The sequence below is a fragment of the Notamacropus eugenii genome, chromosome 4 (genome assembly GCF_028372415.1).
Source record: "Notamacropus eugenii isolate mMacEug1 chromosome 4, mMacEug1.pri_v2, whole genome shotgun sequence".
Lineage (NCBI taxonomy): Eukaryota > Metazoa > Chordata > Mammalia > Diprotodontia > Macropodidae > Notamacropus > Notamacropus eugenii.
Window position 1 is genome coordinate 66537185 of NC_092875.1, and position 18630 is coordinate 66555814.

The 18630-nt window shown below is 40.8% G+C and overlaps 1 protein-coding gene across 1 annotated transcript in view; it reads right to left on the reverse strand.

Annotated features, from left to right (window-relative positions):
* Positions 1-18364, reverse strand: part of UPF1 (UPF1 RNA helicase and ATPase) — a 56349-nt gene extending 37985 nt beyond the window's left edge. Inside the window, exon 1 of the mRNA XM_072601605.1 lies at positions 17960-18364. Within this exon, the coding sequence (XP_072457706.1) occupies positions 17960-18193 (234 nt within the window). The 5' untranslated portion in view covers positions 18194-18364. The remainder of the gene's footprint in view (positions 1-17959) is intronic.
* Positions 18365-18630: the final 266 nt, after the last annotated feature.

Genomic DNA, 18630 nt, shown 5'->3' on the forward strand with positions numbered 1-18630 from the left:
TCAACCTCTCTGTGACTCCACTTCCTCATTTATAAAATAGAAATTGAAAAATATCTATCTCATCTACTGGGAGTATCAACTCAAATAAATGTCAAACTATTGGGAGACATCCTGTTTTTCAAAGCTAAGGTCCAGCAAGCAAGTTGTGCCTTGAGCTTGGCAAAACAACAATCCTTTGCGCTCACCCTCTGAATGATCTCACCCTCTGGCAAAATCACATCATTACTGTACTGCTTTGACCAACACACTGGACAAGCTCAGACAGGTCCCTACATTCTGGTCATGAAACCCTGCTCTGAATCAAATTTGTCTCATATCCTGTCCCCTTCTCATTGTCAGAGACAGAGCTCATTGCACAGCCATAGGTATAAAAGTGTTGAGAACTACCAACACTACAGTGGGTGCCCTCATTAGGGGAGCGGCCCCAGCACATGTGTCTAACCTGCTGCCTTGCTTGCAAGCCACTTCCCTCACTTTGAAATTAAACTTCTGTTTGATTCCTGACTCTCCTGTCTCTAGCCGGCTCTGTTTGGCTTTGGTCACCCACAGGTCAGAGGCTGGTTTGGTCCAGCTGACGTAACAGAGATAATATAAAACATGACAATACTCAAAGCACCTAACATTTACATAGTTCTGTTTATAATTTAAAAAGCACTTTAGAGCCATCATCTCATTTGATCTTCAAAACTCTGAGGCAAAGTATTAGCCCCACTTTACAGATGGGGAATTTGAGCCCCCAAGGAGGAAGAGCTAAGGTCCCAAGTCACAAACATACTAAGTGGCAGAGCTAAGACTCAAACCTAGGTTTTCTGAGGACTGATGCGAGTCTTACTTGGGGTACTTCTTCATAACTACTGTCTTCCCTCACTTCTGCTTATCTGGGCCTGGTAATCTATTAGGCACTTCAAAAGGCAAATGTAAGAACACTGTCTCTGTCACCACATAGCACAATTTTCCCAACAAAATTCATGGAACTGTCAGATTAGAATCCTTGTAAGTGTGTGGGAAATGTGCCCTTATGAAATTGTAATATGAGTCAAGAGGAACTAAACATGCTTTTCACTTTCTGTGGGAGCTAGCATATAAAGTTATTTCTTATCAAGTTAATTCTATTTTGATGTATGATATAAAGGAACAATTTAACTCTGACTCTGTGACTTCCTATGGTGCTTGAAGTTCTCAAAAGGTGTACATGTGTTCATATGTCTGAGTATGTATGTGCAGAGGCAATAAGAAAGTCATCTAGTCCAACATCCTTGTTCTACAAATAAGGAAACTTGAGGCCCAGATAGCTTAGGTGATTTTCCAAGTCACAAAGACAGTAAACTGAGGAAGCAGGATTTAAAACACAAGTTGTCCTTACTCTAAATTTGGGGATCTGCAACCTGCAATTCAAGGGGCAGTTAGGTGGCTGGATGGAGTACTAGATCTGGAATCAGGAAAACCTGAGTTCAAATACGGCCCCAGACACTTACCAGCTATATGACCTTGGGCTAGTCACTTAACTACCTCAGTTTCCTCATCTGTAAAATGAGCTGGAAAAGGAAATGGCAAACCACTCTAGTATCTTTGCCAAGAACCCCAAATGGGGTCATGAAGAGTTGGACACAACTGAAACGACTCAACAAATTGTTTAGGGGCAGCCAGATGGCAAAGTAGAGCACCAGGCCTAGAGTCAGGAAGATATTAAGTTCAAATCCAGCCTCAGACACTTACTAACTGGGTGACCCTGAGCAAGTCGCTTAACCTCTATTTACTTCAGTTCCTCATCTGTAAAATGGGGGCATACTAGAGAAGGAAATGGCAAACCACTCCAGTATCTTTGCCAAAACAACCACCAAACCCCATTGACAAAATCCATAGAATCATGCATCAGATATAACATTTTTTTTTTTTTTTTACAATTCTGGTGAAGTACAGGGAAGAGAGTCTTGTGCACAGACCAAACGGAAAAGGGAATTCCTTAATTGGTGATGTCTCTCCAGATCATCCTGTTCACCTATGACAATCTAATGACTAAACCAAGTTCTAGAACAATCCACTTGAACCAAAAGTATGACTAATCAAAAGACTGATTTAACTATCCACATGGGAAAAACAAAATGTAAAAGTACCTACTGTCCACACCATGACATATAAAATAAAAAGCAGCCTACTGTGTTAATCCCTGAGAACTTATACATTTGGCAGATGCCATAGACTGAAATGATAAATGAATTAATTCAGCTAAAAAGAAACAGAGATAATGGGAAATAGTGTAGCCCTTTCAACAATCCCAAGCTCATCTTTCAAAACATTACTTTCCCAGAAATTCCATCATGCTGCAGATCATGGAACAACATAAGCTTTAAAGAATCAAAACTATGACTGACTCACATTAAGCATAAGCAAGTTGTAGTGCACTGGCCACAATGACATGACTCTAAGTGGTATAAAAGATACCATTAAGAAAATGTGAGAATGGAAAAGGAGGCTGATGTCATGTGATGAGAGTAAGAGAAAAGATGGACAATCATGTCACTGCATGTTAAGACCTAGAGAAAGAACTCCAGAACCCAAGGAAGATAGTCTGTGGAGGACTTTTGGGAAGATGAGGACAAGATTAATCAGGGTATGAAGGCATAACAGGTTATGATTTTCATCAGCAGAAGTCCTGATATTGTAGAGACCACAGATCTACTTAATCATTGCTTTAGTTAACTGTTCAAACCATGTGCACAGTTCCTTACAATTTGTAAACCTGGCACCAAACATACTGGATTCTTTGCCTGAACATCCATAATGTATCCATCATTTTCAAATGGATATTTACCCACCTTGCTTTGTTACCTCAAATGTGTTAAGAGGTATAGCATAAAAAAATATGTTGAACATAAGTAAGGAAACCTCTCTCCACAACTCACTGAAAGGTTCATGCCTCAGCAGGATACTCTCTAGACTTCCTCTACTATGCTGCAACTCTTCATCTTGTAGCCTCAATCCAGCCCTAAAAGTCACACACTGGGAGGACCTCTGCCCCTTCGACCTCTTGCCAAAGACTGGATGGTCCCTCTCCCAGAACTTTCATTTAAGGAGAGCACTCAGGCTAACCTTGGTTTAATTCCTCTGCAAGCCACAGTAGGTACCTTCATTTGCCCAATCCCTTCAGCTTTCTTTTATGTGTTGGCTTCCCCATTAAAATATAAGCTCTTTGGGGGCAAGGACTGTCTTTCTACTGGTATTTGCATTTCCAGAACTTAGGAAAGTGCCTGGGTTTACTATGTGCTTGATAAATGCTAAATGCCTGACTGATTTACTTGGGTCACATTACTTTAACTATGTCTCAGTTTCTTCCTCTTACCCTGATGCTTATTACCACTACTCTCTCCATTTACCAAACTTAAACTGCAAGTCTTCTTTGGATTAGGAGTAGGGGAAACAGAAGTGGGAAGAGTAGCCAAATCCTGGGAATTCTTTCTCCATGAGGGCTCTGGCTGCCATCACTCTGCCATCTTTTTGCTAGGAATTTTGACCTCCTTTCTCTTCTCTCTCCAAACAAACCACCATACAGATGCCAAGATAATCTTCCTAGAGCACTGGTCTGATCAGATCCTGTTTCCCACTCCCACCCCAAACATTCGGCAGCTCTCACTGCTTATAGAATACAAAATGAACACCTTACCCTGATATCTATAATCTAAGACCAACTTGGCTATCTATCTGTTTTCATCTCCCTGCCCAGCTTCTGTAAAATTGGTTTTCCAGTCTCTTTTCTGCATGTAGATACTTCTGTAGATACTTCTTTGTCCAGCTGTCTGACAGCTGGATGTAAACTCTCTGAGGGCAGGCACTGTCTGATTTTTTCTTTGTATTGCTAACACTGTCAGTGCCTGGCACACAGAGTGTTTTTAATAAATGCTTCTCTACTTTTCTTCCTCTATTTAGGCATACTACAGAAGTTTCTCCTTACAGCTCCAATGCAGCTTCTACACTTTCTCATAAAGTCTTTCCTGATGATTCCAGCTGACAGTGACCTCTCCTTTGCCTCATTCACATTCTACCTTATGCTTTTGTACATATACTCAGGCCCTCCCCCAGGCTCCTGAGGATATGTCATTTTTCATCTTTGTATCTCTAGTTCCCAGCCTCATGTGAGGGATATATAAGCTAAACTATATATTCATAGTTACAATTTCTCAAGATTACTGAGAAGATAAATGAAATTATCTGTTTTGTAAAAGGTCCAGTCATTTTTCAATTACCAGCAGTAGGAAAGAAGGCTAGGCTCAGATAATTCAAACCATAAGGAAATCACTAAGTAATGACTGTTTTTTTAGAGACTCAGAATTTTTCATCTCCATTCTTCAACATGGTGCCCATGCTCCCTTCCTTTTGTTCTCCAATCCTATAAACACATGCACCTTCTACTCCTGACGCTGACCTTTACCTAGTTCAGTCATACAATAAGTGTACTTGGAATACCTCCACCTTTTGGGTAGCCTGGAACTCAAATGCCATAGAGAAAACCTATTTTTGTAACTAGAGTCAAACAGTGGCGGAAGACTATTAGCATCTCTCTATTTCTGAATATAACTTTTAAGTAACAATTTAATAAAGTCTGGTAGTAGCACTGCTCAACAGCTCCTTGCCTTTGTCAAGCTCTCTCTCTCTATCCTTTCCTTCACAGACAAATTTCTGGGAAGTTATCTATACTCCTAACCTCCACTACTTTCTCAATCCCTTGGCAACCTGGCTCTGACTTCATCCTTGCACACAAAGATCACCAACAACATCTTAACCGCTAAATCAAGAGGCTTTATCTGAGATCTCATCTTTCTAGATCACATATTCTTAAAAAATATTCTCTTCCCTGGATTTTTACAACACTGCTCTTCTGTCTCACCAATCCTTCTCAATATCCTTTCTCCGTGTTATACTCCACACACCAGGGGTACTCCAGGACTCTGTTCTAGGTTGTCCTCTCTACATATCTATCATCAGTTCCTATGGGCTCAATTATCACAACTCCAAAACCTACACATGCAGCTTTCACATCCCTCCTGGCCTCCACTTCCGCAGCTCTAATTTGATATCCTATGGGCACTTCAAACTCCCCACCCTCAAAAACAGAACCTGTCCTTTCCTCTGAAAATCCATCTTCCTTCCTAATTCCTCTATTTCTATCAAGGACATGATCATTCTTACAGTCCTCTAGGTTTGTAACTTTGCCCTGTCCTTCTGACTCTTCTCCCTCCACCCCAATTCAATCAATTGCCAAAATATATTTAATTTATCCTCTTGTATCTTGGCATTTGTCCCCATTTTTGTCTATGCTTAATTCAGACAGGCCACAATTACCTCTCACATGGTCTATTGTGACAGTCTGCTAATTGGTCTCCCTGCCTCCATAAAGGAAAGACTTTCCTCCCCTAATCTCCACCCCCCCCCCATAAACATTAATCACCTATGTTCTAGGCATTGTGCTAAGCAGCCCAGGGGTTACAAAGAAATGTAAAAGATGATCCCTGTACTCAAGGTGCTGACATTTTAATGAGGGAGATGGCATGCAAACACTGAAATTAAGAGGAATTAAGAAAAGTTTTTTGTAATTCGTTTGTTTTTTTTTAAAGAAAGTGAGATTTTAGTTGAGACTTGAAGGCAGCCAGAGAATTCAGGAAGCAGAGTATTCAAAGCATGTGAGAAAGTCAATGAAAATGCCTGGAGTAGGGAGACAGTGTCTTGGAACTGCCTGGAAGCAGCAAGGTGGCTCAGTGGCTAGAGCACTGACACCTGAGTTCAAATTTAGCCTCAAGAAACTTACTAACTCAGTGTCCCTGGGCACACTCACAGCTGCTACTTGCTTCAGTTTCCTCAAGTGTAAAATAGGGATAATAATGGCACTTACTTCCCAGGATTGTTGTGAAGATTAAATAATAATACTTACTCTAGATAGTCTCTAGAGAGAAAAGATGAACACGGAGAAACAGGTGATCAGTGTATTAAAGGCTTCAGGAGTCAAAAAGGACAAGGAATGAGAAAAGACCTTTAGATTTGGCAATGAAAAGATCCTGGGTAACTCCGGGGAAAACATTTTTAGTTGAATGATAAGGTCAGAAAGCAGACTTTAAATACACTAATTACTAGAATAAAATAATACCTCCACTCTAAAGTCCTTTCTACATCTTTGCAGCATGATTACATGGTGTTCTCCCTCACACACTATACCATCTCTACCACAACTTCTCATGTGCTGTCCTCCATCCCTGCAATGCTCTTCCCATTCCTTACCTCAGCTTCTTGTCAAGCCTGACTCCCCTTCAAGGTGCCACCTCCTCAACAGTGCCTTTCCTCATTCCCTTTAGAACTTATCCCTTTTCTCCCATTCCTTTATTTAGATTATATCTTATCTTTATGTATGGAGTAGGCTGATCTCTATGTGGGTATAATTTAAAAACAAAATACATTAATAAAACTTTTCAAAAATTATTTCTCTCTCTACATCTTGTTTTCCCCCAGTAGGATCTAAGCTCCTAGAAGGCAGGGACTATTTTGGTTTTGAATTCCTTGTACATCTGGCACATAGTATGCACTTTAATGTTTGTTAACTTTATGTGCTCCTTCCATTTCCCCTCCCCACCCCAATCCCAAGAAGAAGCCCAGCTTCTTAAATGCAGGAGCTGGATACTATAATTGTGTTCCCCCATAGTGCTTTGCAAATAGTATGCCTCGCTGAAAATAATGCAAAAACCCTCCTTCTTTACAAAGATAGGGGATTCTAGGTATGGAAGTCACTGCAAGTTCTGTAGTTAGTTGTGATGAGCTACTCTTTTCCCTTTGTTTGTTATAAAGAATGGCTAGGGGAGGGGAGGGATACATTCTGAAATGGTAACCTGAAAAGAAAAGAGCCATAGAAATTTTTAAAAATATTTTTTTAAGTAATGAATATAAAAACTGAAAACCAAAATCAGAATCACAGAATTGGAAGGGACTTCAGATGAATAGCTCTTATGGCCACTGCAATTAGGTTTACTGAGTCCTTTCCTTAGCTCTTGCTTTTACAAACAATTAAGACTTTTATAAATAAGGAAATCAAGGATTCAGAGAGCTGAAGCAAAATGCACAAGGTAACATGATTTGTGGGCTGATACTATGACAATGGATAGAACACTGGACCTGGAGTCAGGACGACCAGAACTCAAATCTCGTCTCAGACACTTACTAGCTGTGTAACCCTGGGCAAGTCACTTAATCCTGTTTGCCTCAGTTTCCTCATCTGTAAAATGAACCACAGAAGGAAATGGCAAAACATGCCAGTACCTTCGCCAAGAAAACAACAAATGGGGTCAACTGAGAGCAACTACACAACAATAACTGTGATGGAAACAAGGGGTGAACTTAAGTAACTTCACCCTCAGATGACCCGACCTGAAATTGGGGGGAATGAGGGGACTGGAGAGACACCATTGGGCAAGGACCACTCTATGAACAGAGGAGATGGCAAGTAAATCCACTTTCTCCCCTCTGGCATGCTAAATGAATACTGAACAACATTTTAAATTTGACATTTACAGAATTCTTAAAGTCTTTTACAATGCCATCTCATTTAAGCCTCACAACAAACCTGCAAGTACTTCAGGTTTCATCTTCCCCATTTTACAGATGAGAAAGTTTAAAAGTACAGAGGTTAGGCCATAGTTACAACTAACATCTATCTAAATGTCAGAAGCATGATTTCAAACCAGTCTTCTGACTTCAGGTGCAGCACTTGGGTTCAGACCCAGCCTCAGACATTTAAAAGTTATATGACCTCACATACCATACTAAGAAATGGAACAATATTAATTATTTGGCTTCTCTCATTCAACCAGAAATCTAAAAGCAAACAATACATTTTGGGCCATTTATTCATTAATAACTTGCATCCCTTAAAAAGACCTAAGCTCTGTGTCAGGTCAGTCCTGAAATGAAATCTGAATTCTGGTGTTTGTTAAGAGGTAGAATCAACCACTCCTTCCTAAATGCAACTAAACTAACCAGGAAGCAAGGGAAAAAAGACTGATAGTAAATTTAAATGTTCCCAAGGGAAGGCAGAGTAAAGACAAATGGGCAGAAGTTACAGGGTGGCCTATGTGAGCCAAAAGACAAAATTCCTAAAGATGAGAGCAATAAAATGGTAAGGGCTGCTTCCTGAGTGGGGCAAGTTCCCTATCCCTGGAAATCTTCAAGCAGAGGCTAGATGACAGTTCACCAGGAATATTAGCTTGTGTCAGGACTAATTTAGATCAGTTTCTTCCCAATGGCTGCTCTACAGACTAATACCCATTCACTGAAATTTTTTTCAACAGTATATAATACAAGACCTTTACAGCCAAAAGGTCCTTACTTATTAAAGCTTATAAAACTTAAACCAATTCACAGAATCACAAATCCAATAAGCATATCACATAGTCTTTGATCCAAGTCGTTAATAAAACTGCTAAGCCAAACAGAGAGCCCAACCACACTCTAATGGAGATCTCTGAGTGACTTGTTCAGTCATTTTAGCTGCATCCCACTCTTCATGACACTGTTTGGGGTTTTCTTGACAAAGATAATGGAGTGATCTGCCATGTCCTTCTCCAGCTTATTTTACAGTATGAGGTAGCCAAGGCAAATGGGGTTAAGTGACTCGTCCAGGGTCACACAGCTAGCATATGTCTAAGGTCACATTTGAATTCAGGTCTTCCTGACTCCAGGTTCAGCACTCTATTCACTGCACCATCTAGTTGCCCTGGTCGCTACTGAACCATTAAGTCACATTAATGGACTTTTAACCAATTCTAAAACCATCTAACAATCTAGACAAGTCATTTTTATTCTGTCTTTCCAGTCCAAAGATTATTCTCCTTGGTAGAGAGAATAATGATAAAATAAGCACTGACCAGTAACCTGCTATCAACCAGAGCAGGTCTGTCCCTGTCCCATTGCACCTGCCCCCAACTCTTTTTTCAAATCAACTCTTTTCAAATGAGATAATAATTGTAAAGTGCTTAACATATATGGTACATAGGTTAAGTGTTATATAAATAGCAGCTATTATTTTCCACAATACAACTTCAAGCTCCCTTTTTGTTGTTCACTTTCCTTGAAAGTCTCAGTTCATTCTGGGCTTTACCTCTCTACATTATTTGTACAGTTTCATGCCAAGTTTGTGTCTTTAGCCTGTTAACTGGCTGTGTTCTCATCCTCTGGACAAGCTATTTTAAAACTTTAAGTTGGTCAGGTGAGTTTTCTGTGACTCTACAGGATCTCTCATGGAATTTGCTTCCCCTCCTCCCTGTGGCCCATTCTCCAATTCCTTGGAAGCTTCCTTTCTTCATTCTCCTAAGTCCCAAATTACCATCCTTCCAGCACCTGGGCTATAGAAGATGGAGAGGCTGTAAAGTGTAGTCTGAGTTGGGGAAACCAGTACTGGAGTAGGTAACCTTTCAGATCCCCTACAAACTCCACGATTCTGTGAAGGCTTAAATGTGTTTTTTAGGAATTTTGTCAATGTTAAAAACGTATCTGGTATCCAAACTGAACTTAACAAGCTAGTACCTAATATGTGCTAGGAATTGTCCTGGGGACAAAACCAAAAATCTATACTTACTCTGCCAAGAAACCTGCAGAGTACTAAAATTTTAAACCCTCACCTTAAAGAATGAATATTTTGATACCCATTATTTTTAGGATGTGTTGCTAAATGTGTAAATATGCATTAGTGGTCTAACTAGTTGATGGGCAAGAATAGTTCTGATGAGCTACTCACATTTTTTCCCTTTCCTACAAAACCAAGAAACCACCATTCTCAAAAGTCCAGGTTACTCCCTTTCTCATGAAGTATTTCTGCTAATCAGGAATTAAGTCTGTTGGAAATGTGATAGTCTAAGTTTCTAGAAGGCAATGCAGCCCAAGCGCTCAGCACTTAGTAACCTCAGGTAGCCTGACACTCACAGGCATTATTAATAAACTGGGCATCTGGTTGTTGAGCCATTAAACTGGTATCATGTTTAACACCAAATGTTAAGAAAGGATTCTTACTCCCCTATTTTTGCCAAATTTGGTTCCTTATAATGACACGTAAAGATAGCTCAGAATTTCAATAATTACAATTCACAGAATTATCAATGAACAATACCCCTAAATACCCCTAAAAGATGCACCCTCAAAACTATCTTGTACCAATCACTATTATTTGTTAAATTACTCTTTCTATACTTTTAATTACTTTTCTATACTAAGTGCGTCACTCCCCTATTCAATTTGCTTTCCCCAACATAGGCTCCTTTCAAGTCCCCCCAACAATCCTACCCTTTCTACTCAACTTGATTCCTCATGCCAAATACTCCATTCCAGTCATACCCACCTTCTCACTAGTTAGTTCTCATACATTTCTACCAACACCTAGCACGCATTATTCCTATGACTAGAATGCTTTCCAAAATGTTTGTAGCAATCTGACAATATCATCAACAGCCACGAAAACGGATAATTTTGACCCAGTGATCTCATTCCTCTATACCCTAACAATGTTATGAGTTCATCTTTCGTTGCCAAAGAAGACCACGCCATCAGTGAAATGATGGCCTGACTTGCACTTGACTTTGTTTTGAGTGAGGGGGGCTGTGCAGGTCACCAGTCTCACTTCCCCTACAGAGCTAACTGAATCCAGTGACCAGATATTCATCAGGATGACTGGAGATGACCCAGGATGAGGCAATTGGGGTTAAGTGACTTGCCCAAGGTCACACAGCTAGTGAGTGTCAAGTGTCTGAGGTGAGATTTGAACTCAGGTCCTCCTGACTCCTGCACTGGTGCTCTACCCACTGTACCACCTAGCTGCCCTACCCTAACAATATGATAAAAAGGAAAGAAAATGTTGGTACAAAAAAACCCCAACATAGTGACTTTTATCTGAAACAAGAGCTGTTTCTAGTTCTCTAATGTCTATAGTTGGAAGGCAATAAATTGTGAGATTAATTTAATACTTCTGTACTGAAAAATTACAAAGTAATATGGAAATATATTGTGATAAAAAAGGGTCAACAGAATAAGTACATATTGACCAATACTATCTAAAAGGATTAAAAACAACAACAAAAAAACACAAAGCCAAAAAAGTACCTAAAAGGGGAAGAAGAGTTTTTGAGAGAACCAGTGACTCTGTAGAACAGGCCTACATCCTCTACCACTTTTTGCAGGTTGTGTAGGCCTGGTGTAGAACAAAGTACTAGTATGCCTTGTATATAGCCCATCAAAGAATATACAAGTAGAACTTCCAGCAGGAGGAGTCTACTTCAGCTTTTAGCTAAAGACTCTCACACACACAGGTACTTAATAAACGAATGCTGAATTGCTGGGGCCCAGAGATTAAGTTTAGATAAAACAGCTCTTACTCTACAGCAACTTGTAGTTTATTTAGTAGGGAACCTAAGAGGTTATGTGCCCAATAATGAGTGTCTGATATAAGCACCACAGAGGATGGCAAGAAGCTCCATGTAAGGTCCAAGGGTGAAAAGTTACCTACCAAGGGAAAGTGGGTAATTTCACCAAAGACAGAACGCATTTGAGTTGGGTTTTATAGGGAAAACAAGCATGAGTAGAAATTCAACAGACAAAGAGGGAAGACTTTACAGGCATCAGCACAAGCAAAAGCTGATAATGCTTATTTATATGGCAGTAAATACCCTGTAGTGTAGTGTACATGGAAAAGAATGATAAAAAAGATGTTGAGCAATTGGCTATGCCAAATTATGAAGTCTTGAATGTCACACCATGGAATTTGAACTTGGAAAGTAAATTCAAAAATTCATCACTGAGGATTTAGCCAAGAACAACATGATCTATGGTCAAGAAACATTCTGGTAGTAAGACGAAAGAATGGAGCAGAGTAGAGCAATACGTTATTGCAATAAGTTTAGGTAGATGGTAAAGAGCTTGTATTAAGGTGGTAAAAGTTAGGAAGACAGGAATGGGTTGGATGTTAAGATATCTTGGGAAAATCTTATCAACAGGCCCTGGGAGGTATGAGAAAGGAGAGCAAGAGGGAGTCAGATTCTCCCAGAAATTGCACTTTAATTACAAGCACTAACAAATAGGGTACACAGCTAAAATTCAACTAGCAGAGATCCTGTCTTATATGGTCCTGCACAGATCTAATTTTTTCACTAATGAGCTGTCTTCCAGGAAAAGTACAAACTCTTTCCAAGGCTAGATTGATAGTAGGTCCTATCAAGCAGGTTTAACTATGAAGAAACTGGACTACTTGTTACCAGTCACACTGGAACATCAGTCTCAATACTTTTCTACTAGCACAAAGTACCTCTTGATTTGCATTTCCATTATTACTGATCTGGAGCAATTTTTCGCTGGCTAAGAGTTTGCAAATCTTTTGAGAATGTCCATATCTTCTGATAATTTACCCACTGGAAAACAACTCTTAAGTGTTTTGTATTTGTGTCATATTTGCATATCTTGAATATTAAGCCCTTATCAGAGACAGAAAGATTTTCTCCAATGAATATGCACTTAAGTGCTCAATATGTGCTACGCACGGTGGACACAAATATAAAAGCAGGACAGCTCTTGCCTAAAAGACTTACAACACAATGGGTGAGATAACACATATAGGGGAATGATGGCCAGGGAGGGGTGTTTTAGTTTGGGGATGCTGCGTAGTTGACTGACATGTCCTGTCTAGTTACACTGGCAGTATTTATTTGATTTTGATGGTTTTAATTCCAAGAGGAAAATGTGGCAGCGTTTGAGGCTGGGTCAAACAAGATACATGGCAAGGAGAAAAACAAAATGGTCAGAGTGGACAATGGCTAGGGACGCTGAGCCCAGGGAGTACGTCAACAGCTTCTCCTCTTATCTTAGTTATGTTGATTTTGTTCAGAATTATCTACTTTATATTCTGTGATGGCCTTTATCTCTAGCTAATTGAAGAACTTCTAACTACAGAAGTGAAAGATCTGGTTCTCTCACATATTTTTTTAAACCATTTAACTTTTAATATTCATGCTTCCTATTTATTTTGAGTTTATTGTGATCTACAAGATGTAGATCTAAATCTAATTTCTACCAAACTGCTTTCCAGTGTTCCCACCTGGCAATAACCAAATAGGGGGGAAACAGTGAGATTAACTAGAAGAGAAGCAATAATCAGAAAAATAAGGATAGATAGAGTACTAGCTAAAAAAGAAAAAAGCTATAAATCAGAGGCAGAAGGGACATTGCAGCATCTAGTTCAACACCCTCATTTTCCATACAAAGAAACTGAGGCCCAGACTCAACAGATAGGTTCAACAAAGATTAAGTGACTACCACTTAAGCTTTGTAATTTGTGCTGGGGGATACAAAGAACATGCACTGTGACATAATGGAAGGTAAGTGGGATTTAGAACCACAGCTCAGATTCTGTGGCAAGTCACTACCTCTCTGGGCCTATTTCCACATATCTGTAAACTGAAGATTAGATGTCCTCTGAAATCCCTTCCAGATTTAAATCTATCATCTTTTGATACTTCTAATAGTACAATCCAGAAAAATAATGACATTAGAATGGCCAGGAAACAGCTATAGTAGAGTGACAGATGTGGAGCCTTTCAACAAGACCTGGGGTTTGAATTCCAATTTTACTATCTTTGTGACCTTGGGCAAGTCATAATCTCAACAAGTTCCAGGTTCCCTCTCTAAAATGAAGAGATTAGAGTAGGCCACCTCCTAAGGCCCACTTCATTGTAAAAAACTATGATTCTACTCTCGTCCCCAAAAGGGACCAAGCTAGTTGAGGGCATCACTCTTCCCCTTCAAACTTTTGATTTCCCCCCTTTTCCAGTTGGGTAACTAAACTCTGAAACAAATCCTGCTAGTTCAATAAACATCAGGGAGGAAAAATGCTATACACACTGGGTTAGGAAGGATGAAGTTACTGCAAGGCTAACATTTTTCTCTAGTTTTTGAAAGAGGCAGCAAAGTGTAACAGAAAGATCACAAGACCCAGAGTTAGAAGACTTGGACTTTATCACTGAAAGTACTGCTCTAAATATGAGGCATATTTTTCCAAATATCGCACTTGTGGTCAGAAACAAACATTATTTATCATCATTATTTTTTAGTGTATGCCTACACACTAGCAAATAGTATAGCTTTCCTACTTGGAAATGAATTTTATTTGAGGAATGGGGTCTATATTTGGGCCAATACCAAGCTGGTTTCAATTTCTTCTTCTTTACAATTCCCAGCTGGCAGAATAGTTCTGAGAATCAAAAAAGATATGTGCATATAAAGTATTGTCTAAGTACTATACAAATGTGAGGTGTTATTTGATCAATAATACCAGTTCTGCAGAATGAATGGTGAAGTAAATGCAAAGCCAAAATGAAAATCAATCATGTCATTTTAAAATGTTAAAAACTCACTTTTGGAGCTACTATAGACTGTTAAAATCATCTTTCCTAAATACGAAAGAAGAAAAATTTATTGCCAAAAGAACTACAAAATTTACAGACCACTGCATTTGCTGTACCAATTTTCCTTAATGCACAAACTGCCACCAACACACATTTTAAAAGTCAGGTCTAAGATGAGGTAATTGGGAATCAAGAGTCTTTTGTCTAATCTCAGGCTAGGAAACAGACAAGATCTCTCACAAAACTAAAACCACACACACAAAAATTACCTCTACAAAAAAGACAGAAAAACCTCATATCCTATCACACCCTCATTTTAGTTCTTGCTTAATCAGGTTTGCAGAAGATCTCTGTCTCATCTGAAACCTAGAAAAAGAAAACTGTGATACTTTGTGTATGAGGGTGTCTTTTTCTTAGTGTGAAGTGTGCTTCACAGCAACCCCATTAAATAGGTACTGAAATTATTTTCATTTTATAGATGAGCAAACTGAGGTTTTCAGAAAGGCAAAGTTAACATGACTTGAGGTAGAGCTAAAACAAACTCTAGTACAGGTTCTGACTCCAAATCTCATACACTTTCCACTATATTTATGTTACATATAAATTTTTGATACTTAGCAAAGACTATTTTGGCAATAACTCCAATATTTCTAGGAAAGTATATCAATAACAAGAATAAACAAAATATTCTGAAAATGACAACTTAGAAATTATTTCATTTGGGAAACAGGAAGATACTTAAAAAAAAAAAAAGATGTCAATTTTACTTTCAACATATACTGACTGTCCTTTTCCATTATAGGTTCTAAAGTGTTATAACAAATATTAGCCTTGTTTTAAAAAGAGAGGTCAGTTTTACATATATACAGTAGCAGTAGCTGGAGTAGGTTTCCAGTTCTCATTCTCCTGTTCTAATCAGCCTATAACTTTCCATCTTTTAATCAGTTAAGTTTGTCTTTAAAAAAAATAATAATAAAACCATATGATTAAAAACTAGACTGGAGGTCAGGAGAAATAAGTTAGATTTTTCTCGTCAGTCACTCACCCTCTCTGGGTGTTTCTCCATCTACAAAACCAGGGAGTTGGATTGGATCACCTAAAGATCATCTTCTAGTTCTAATATTTGATGATTCTAACAGGCAAAGTCAAAGGTAATGTAAAAAAAACCAAAACCCAGCACTTCAAATGATAAAGAATTTTACCCTCTTTTTATTATTCAAAAGTGTCAAAATCATAAAAATCACCCCCCTTTTAAAATCCTGAATCATTTCTCAAAAAAAAGCTCAATGGTTTCTAGTTTAGGATCTCCTTTCTTACAGTTGATTACATCACTAGCTCCGAAATTCAGGTAAGATAAATAGCTCCCAAGTGTTTTGAAGTACCTGGTGACATCAATTACTACAAAAGACATACTGATCCTGAATGCACCTTGGGGATAGATCTTTTCAAAACTGACCCTGCTTCTCCATATCCCTATCAATCAAGGTCCTCATCTCCTCTACAAAAAAACTAAATCTTCACCTTTTCTCCTTAAATAGGGATAGAAAATTGAAGGAGAGGTACCTTTGCATTGTATAAATGCAGAAGAAATTTCTGCTAACAATAACATCAAGTTTTACTTCGGTAGTCACCTTAATGACAAGTTCTGCTCACCTAAAATGAAATGTTAGTCTTTATGAAAATAACCATTATTTCAAAGGACAAACAACTACTACCAGCTGATGACAAACCAAACAGGAGCTTTCTGAGCTATCAAGCTATCAGCAACAAAACCTATAAACTGGACAACACTGCCACCACCCAAAGTTACTTTAGACATATTGGCTGTGAAGCACAGGTAAACTACTCATGTTACCCAAGAATACACTTCCATCAAGGTAGTTTCTACAAACTATCAGCTGCCATTTATAATCTAAACTACTGTGTTTCTTAACAAAAACCATGTGAATTGTAAAGCACTATATAAGTAGACAAAATGCCACCCAGCTCCTTCCTCTCCTCTCCTCTCTACAAAGAGCATCACGGCTAATTATAAATTAGATTTTCACTGAGTACAATCTGACATATTTGCTACATATTACATGTGAAAGTACCTACATATATGTGATTGTTTTGGTTTATTTGATATACAGACATGATGTTTTACAGAGCACTGATACTAGTGTTAGAAATTTCTACTATCCTTCTCTCTGGTTCCCAAGTTCTTTAGGCAAATCCTCCTTCAGTACCTGCAAAAAGGCAGAACATGTTTGCACACCTGTTCAAACCAGATGCTCCACCCACCAACTTGCCACCTTTAAAGAAATAATGTTGTAAAGCAGTATGATGTAACAAAAAGAGCCTTGAATTGAGAAAGATCTGGATCCAAAAGGTTCCACTATGCTCAATCCCTAAAGTACAATGAGCACATCACTTCATCTCTGGGAAGCTCAGGCCCCTTGTCAACCTCAAGAGAACTCAACTTTGGTTTAAAAGAAAAAAAAAGAAAAAGAGAAAAGCTTCCAGCTCTTACTCAAAATGTTGGAAATATTTATTTTTGTAGCCCTTTAAGGCTCACAAAGAGATTTCTTCACTAACATGCTACGTATGTAGGTCAAATATTAGTTTCATTTTACAGATAAGTAAACTGAGGCTCAAAGAGATTAATTCGCTTAGGGTCACACAGCTATTAGGAGTCAGGTAACGACCAAACAAAGACAGGACTGGGCCAATCAGATAAGAACAGATGGCTGTACTCAGGAAGAAAGAGATCCATATCCAGGTAGCAGGAAGCGTATCTGTTCTAAAGTATTTCATAAAAGTGAAAGTTACGATACCTGTTGCTTTCATAAAGGGTTAAAGTTTTCAACAAGGTAAAGCCAATAGGAAGAGAAAAACGACCTGCCACTAACATGTGTATTTGAACCTTGCTAAGACCCTGTATAAGAAATCACTTGTAATTAAAAGTAGGAAGTCCCACACACATTTAAAAAGACAACAGTACTTCTACGATGTGAGGGGGAAAAAAAAATTCCGATCTGAACACCAAGCTGTGTCCCCTGCACATCCCGGGCCTGGTAAAATTCAGTTTCCTGGAAAGAGAGAGTAACAGATACCTGGCTCAAAGCAAACCATCTTTGCCAGGTTCACATTTTCAAAGTGGAGCAAGAACAGGTGGGGAGCTGGGGGGCAGGAAGCCCCTTGCACCCCGACCCAGTCGGATTTTTCAGAAACCAAGGGAGCCCCCCTGGCCTCCGAGAGGAAGGAAATCTGTCAGCTGCACTTCCCCCGAAAAGGCTGCGGAGTCCTGGGATTGGTGCCCCCCCACCCCAAATGACGCCCCTTCTCTAAGGGCAGCCCCTCCCCCACAGCGAAAGTGTAGGAGGGGGAGGATCCGAACTCCCCAAAGGGCCAGATCTCCCCCGCAGGGGGTGGCGGCAGGCTCGGGCTCCACTTCCTACCTACCCCCGGGGCGAGTCACTTCCTCCTCGCCACCCGGCCCCCGAGGCGGGGAGGGGGCAGCCCCCCGAGCTCCGCCGGAGGGGCAGGGCCCCAGCCCTCCTCACCTGCGCGTCGAGCTGGCCCGCGGCTCCCCCGACGCCCGCGGCTCCCGGCCCTCCCGCGCCACCGCCTCCGCCGCCGCCGCCAGGCCCTCCGGGGGGCGTCTGGGTCTGGCTGGGGAGGGTGAAGTCGGTGAACTCGAACTCGGAGCCCTGGGTGTCGGCGCCCAGCAGCTCGGCCTCCTCAGTGTCCAGGAAGGTGAGGGTCTGCGAGCTGGGCCCGTACGCCTCCACGCTCATGGCGCCGCCGCCGCCCGGGGCCTGGCCTGCTGCCGCCGCCGCTCCGCCTCGCCTCGCCTCGCCGGCTCCGGCCTGGTCTCGCACTCGAGGGCCCGGCTCCGCCCGCGGCCTCGCGCCTACCTCGGAACCCGCGCGCCCAAGGCCTGGCCGCGCCCGCCGCCCGAACCGAACCGACCCGCCGCGAGAGCGCGCGCGCCGCGACCCCGACCAGGGCCTCGCCTCAAAGCCTCCCTCCCGAGCCTCCTCCTCTTCCTATATAATCTACACGCTAAACCAGGAACCGCCGCCGCCGCGCGCGTGCCCGACACTGCCCCCACCAACCCCCCGCTTAGGTCGGGACTCCGCTCGCTCCCTTCAGTCCCCGCCTCCCTCGGAGAGGACGCCGAGAGCGTGCTGACGAGGCACGCAGAGCGCACGAGGCGCGGAGGGCGGGAGAA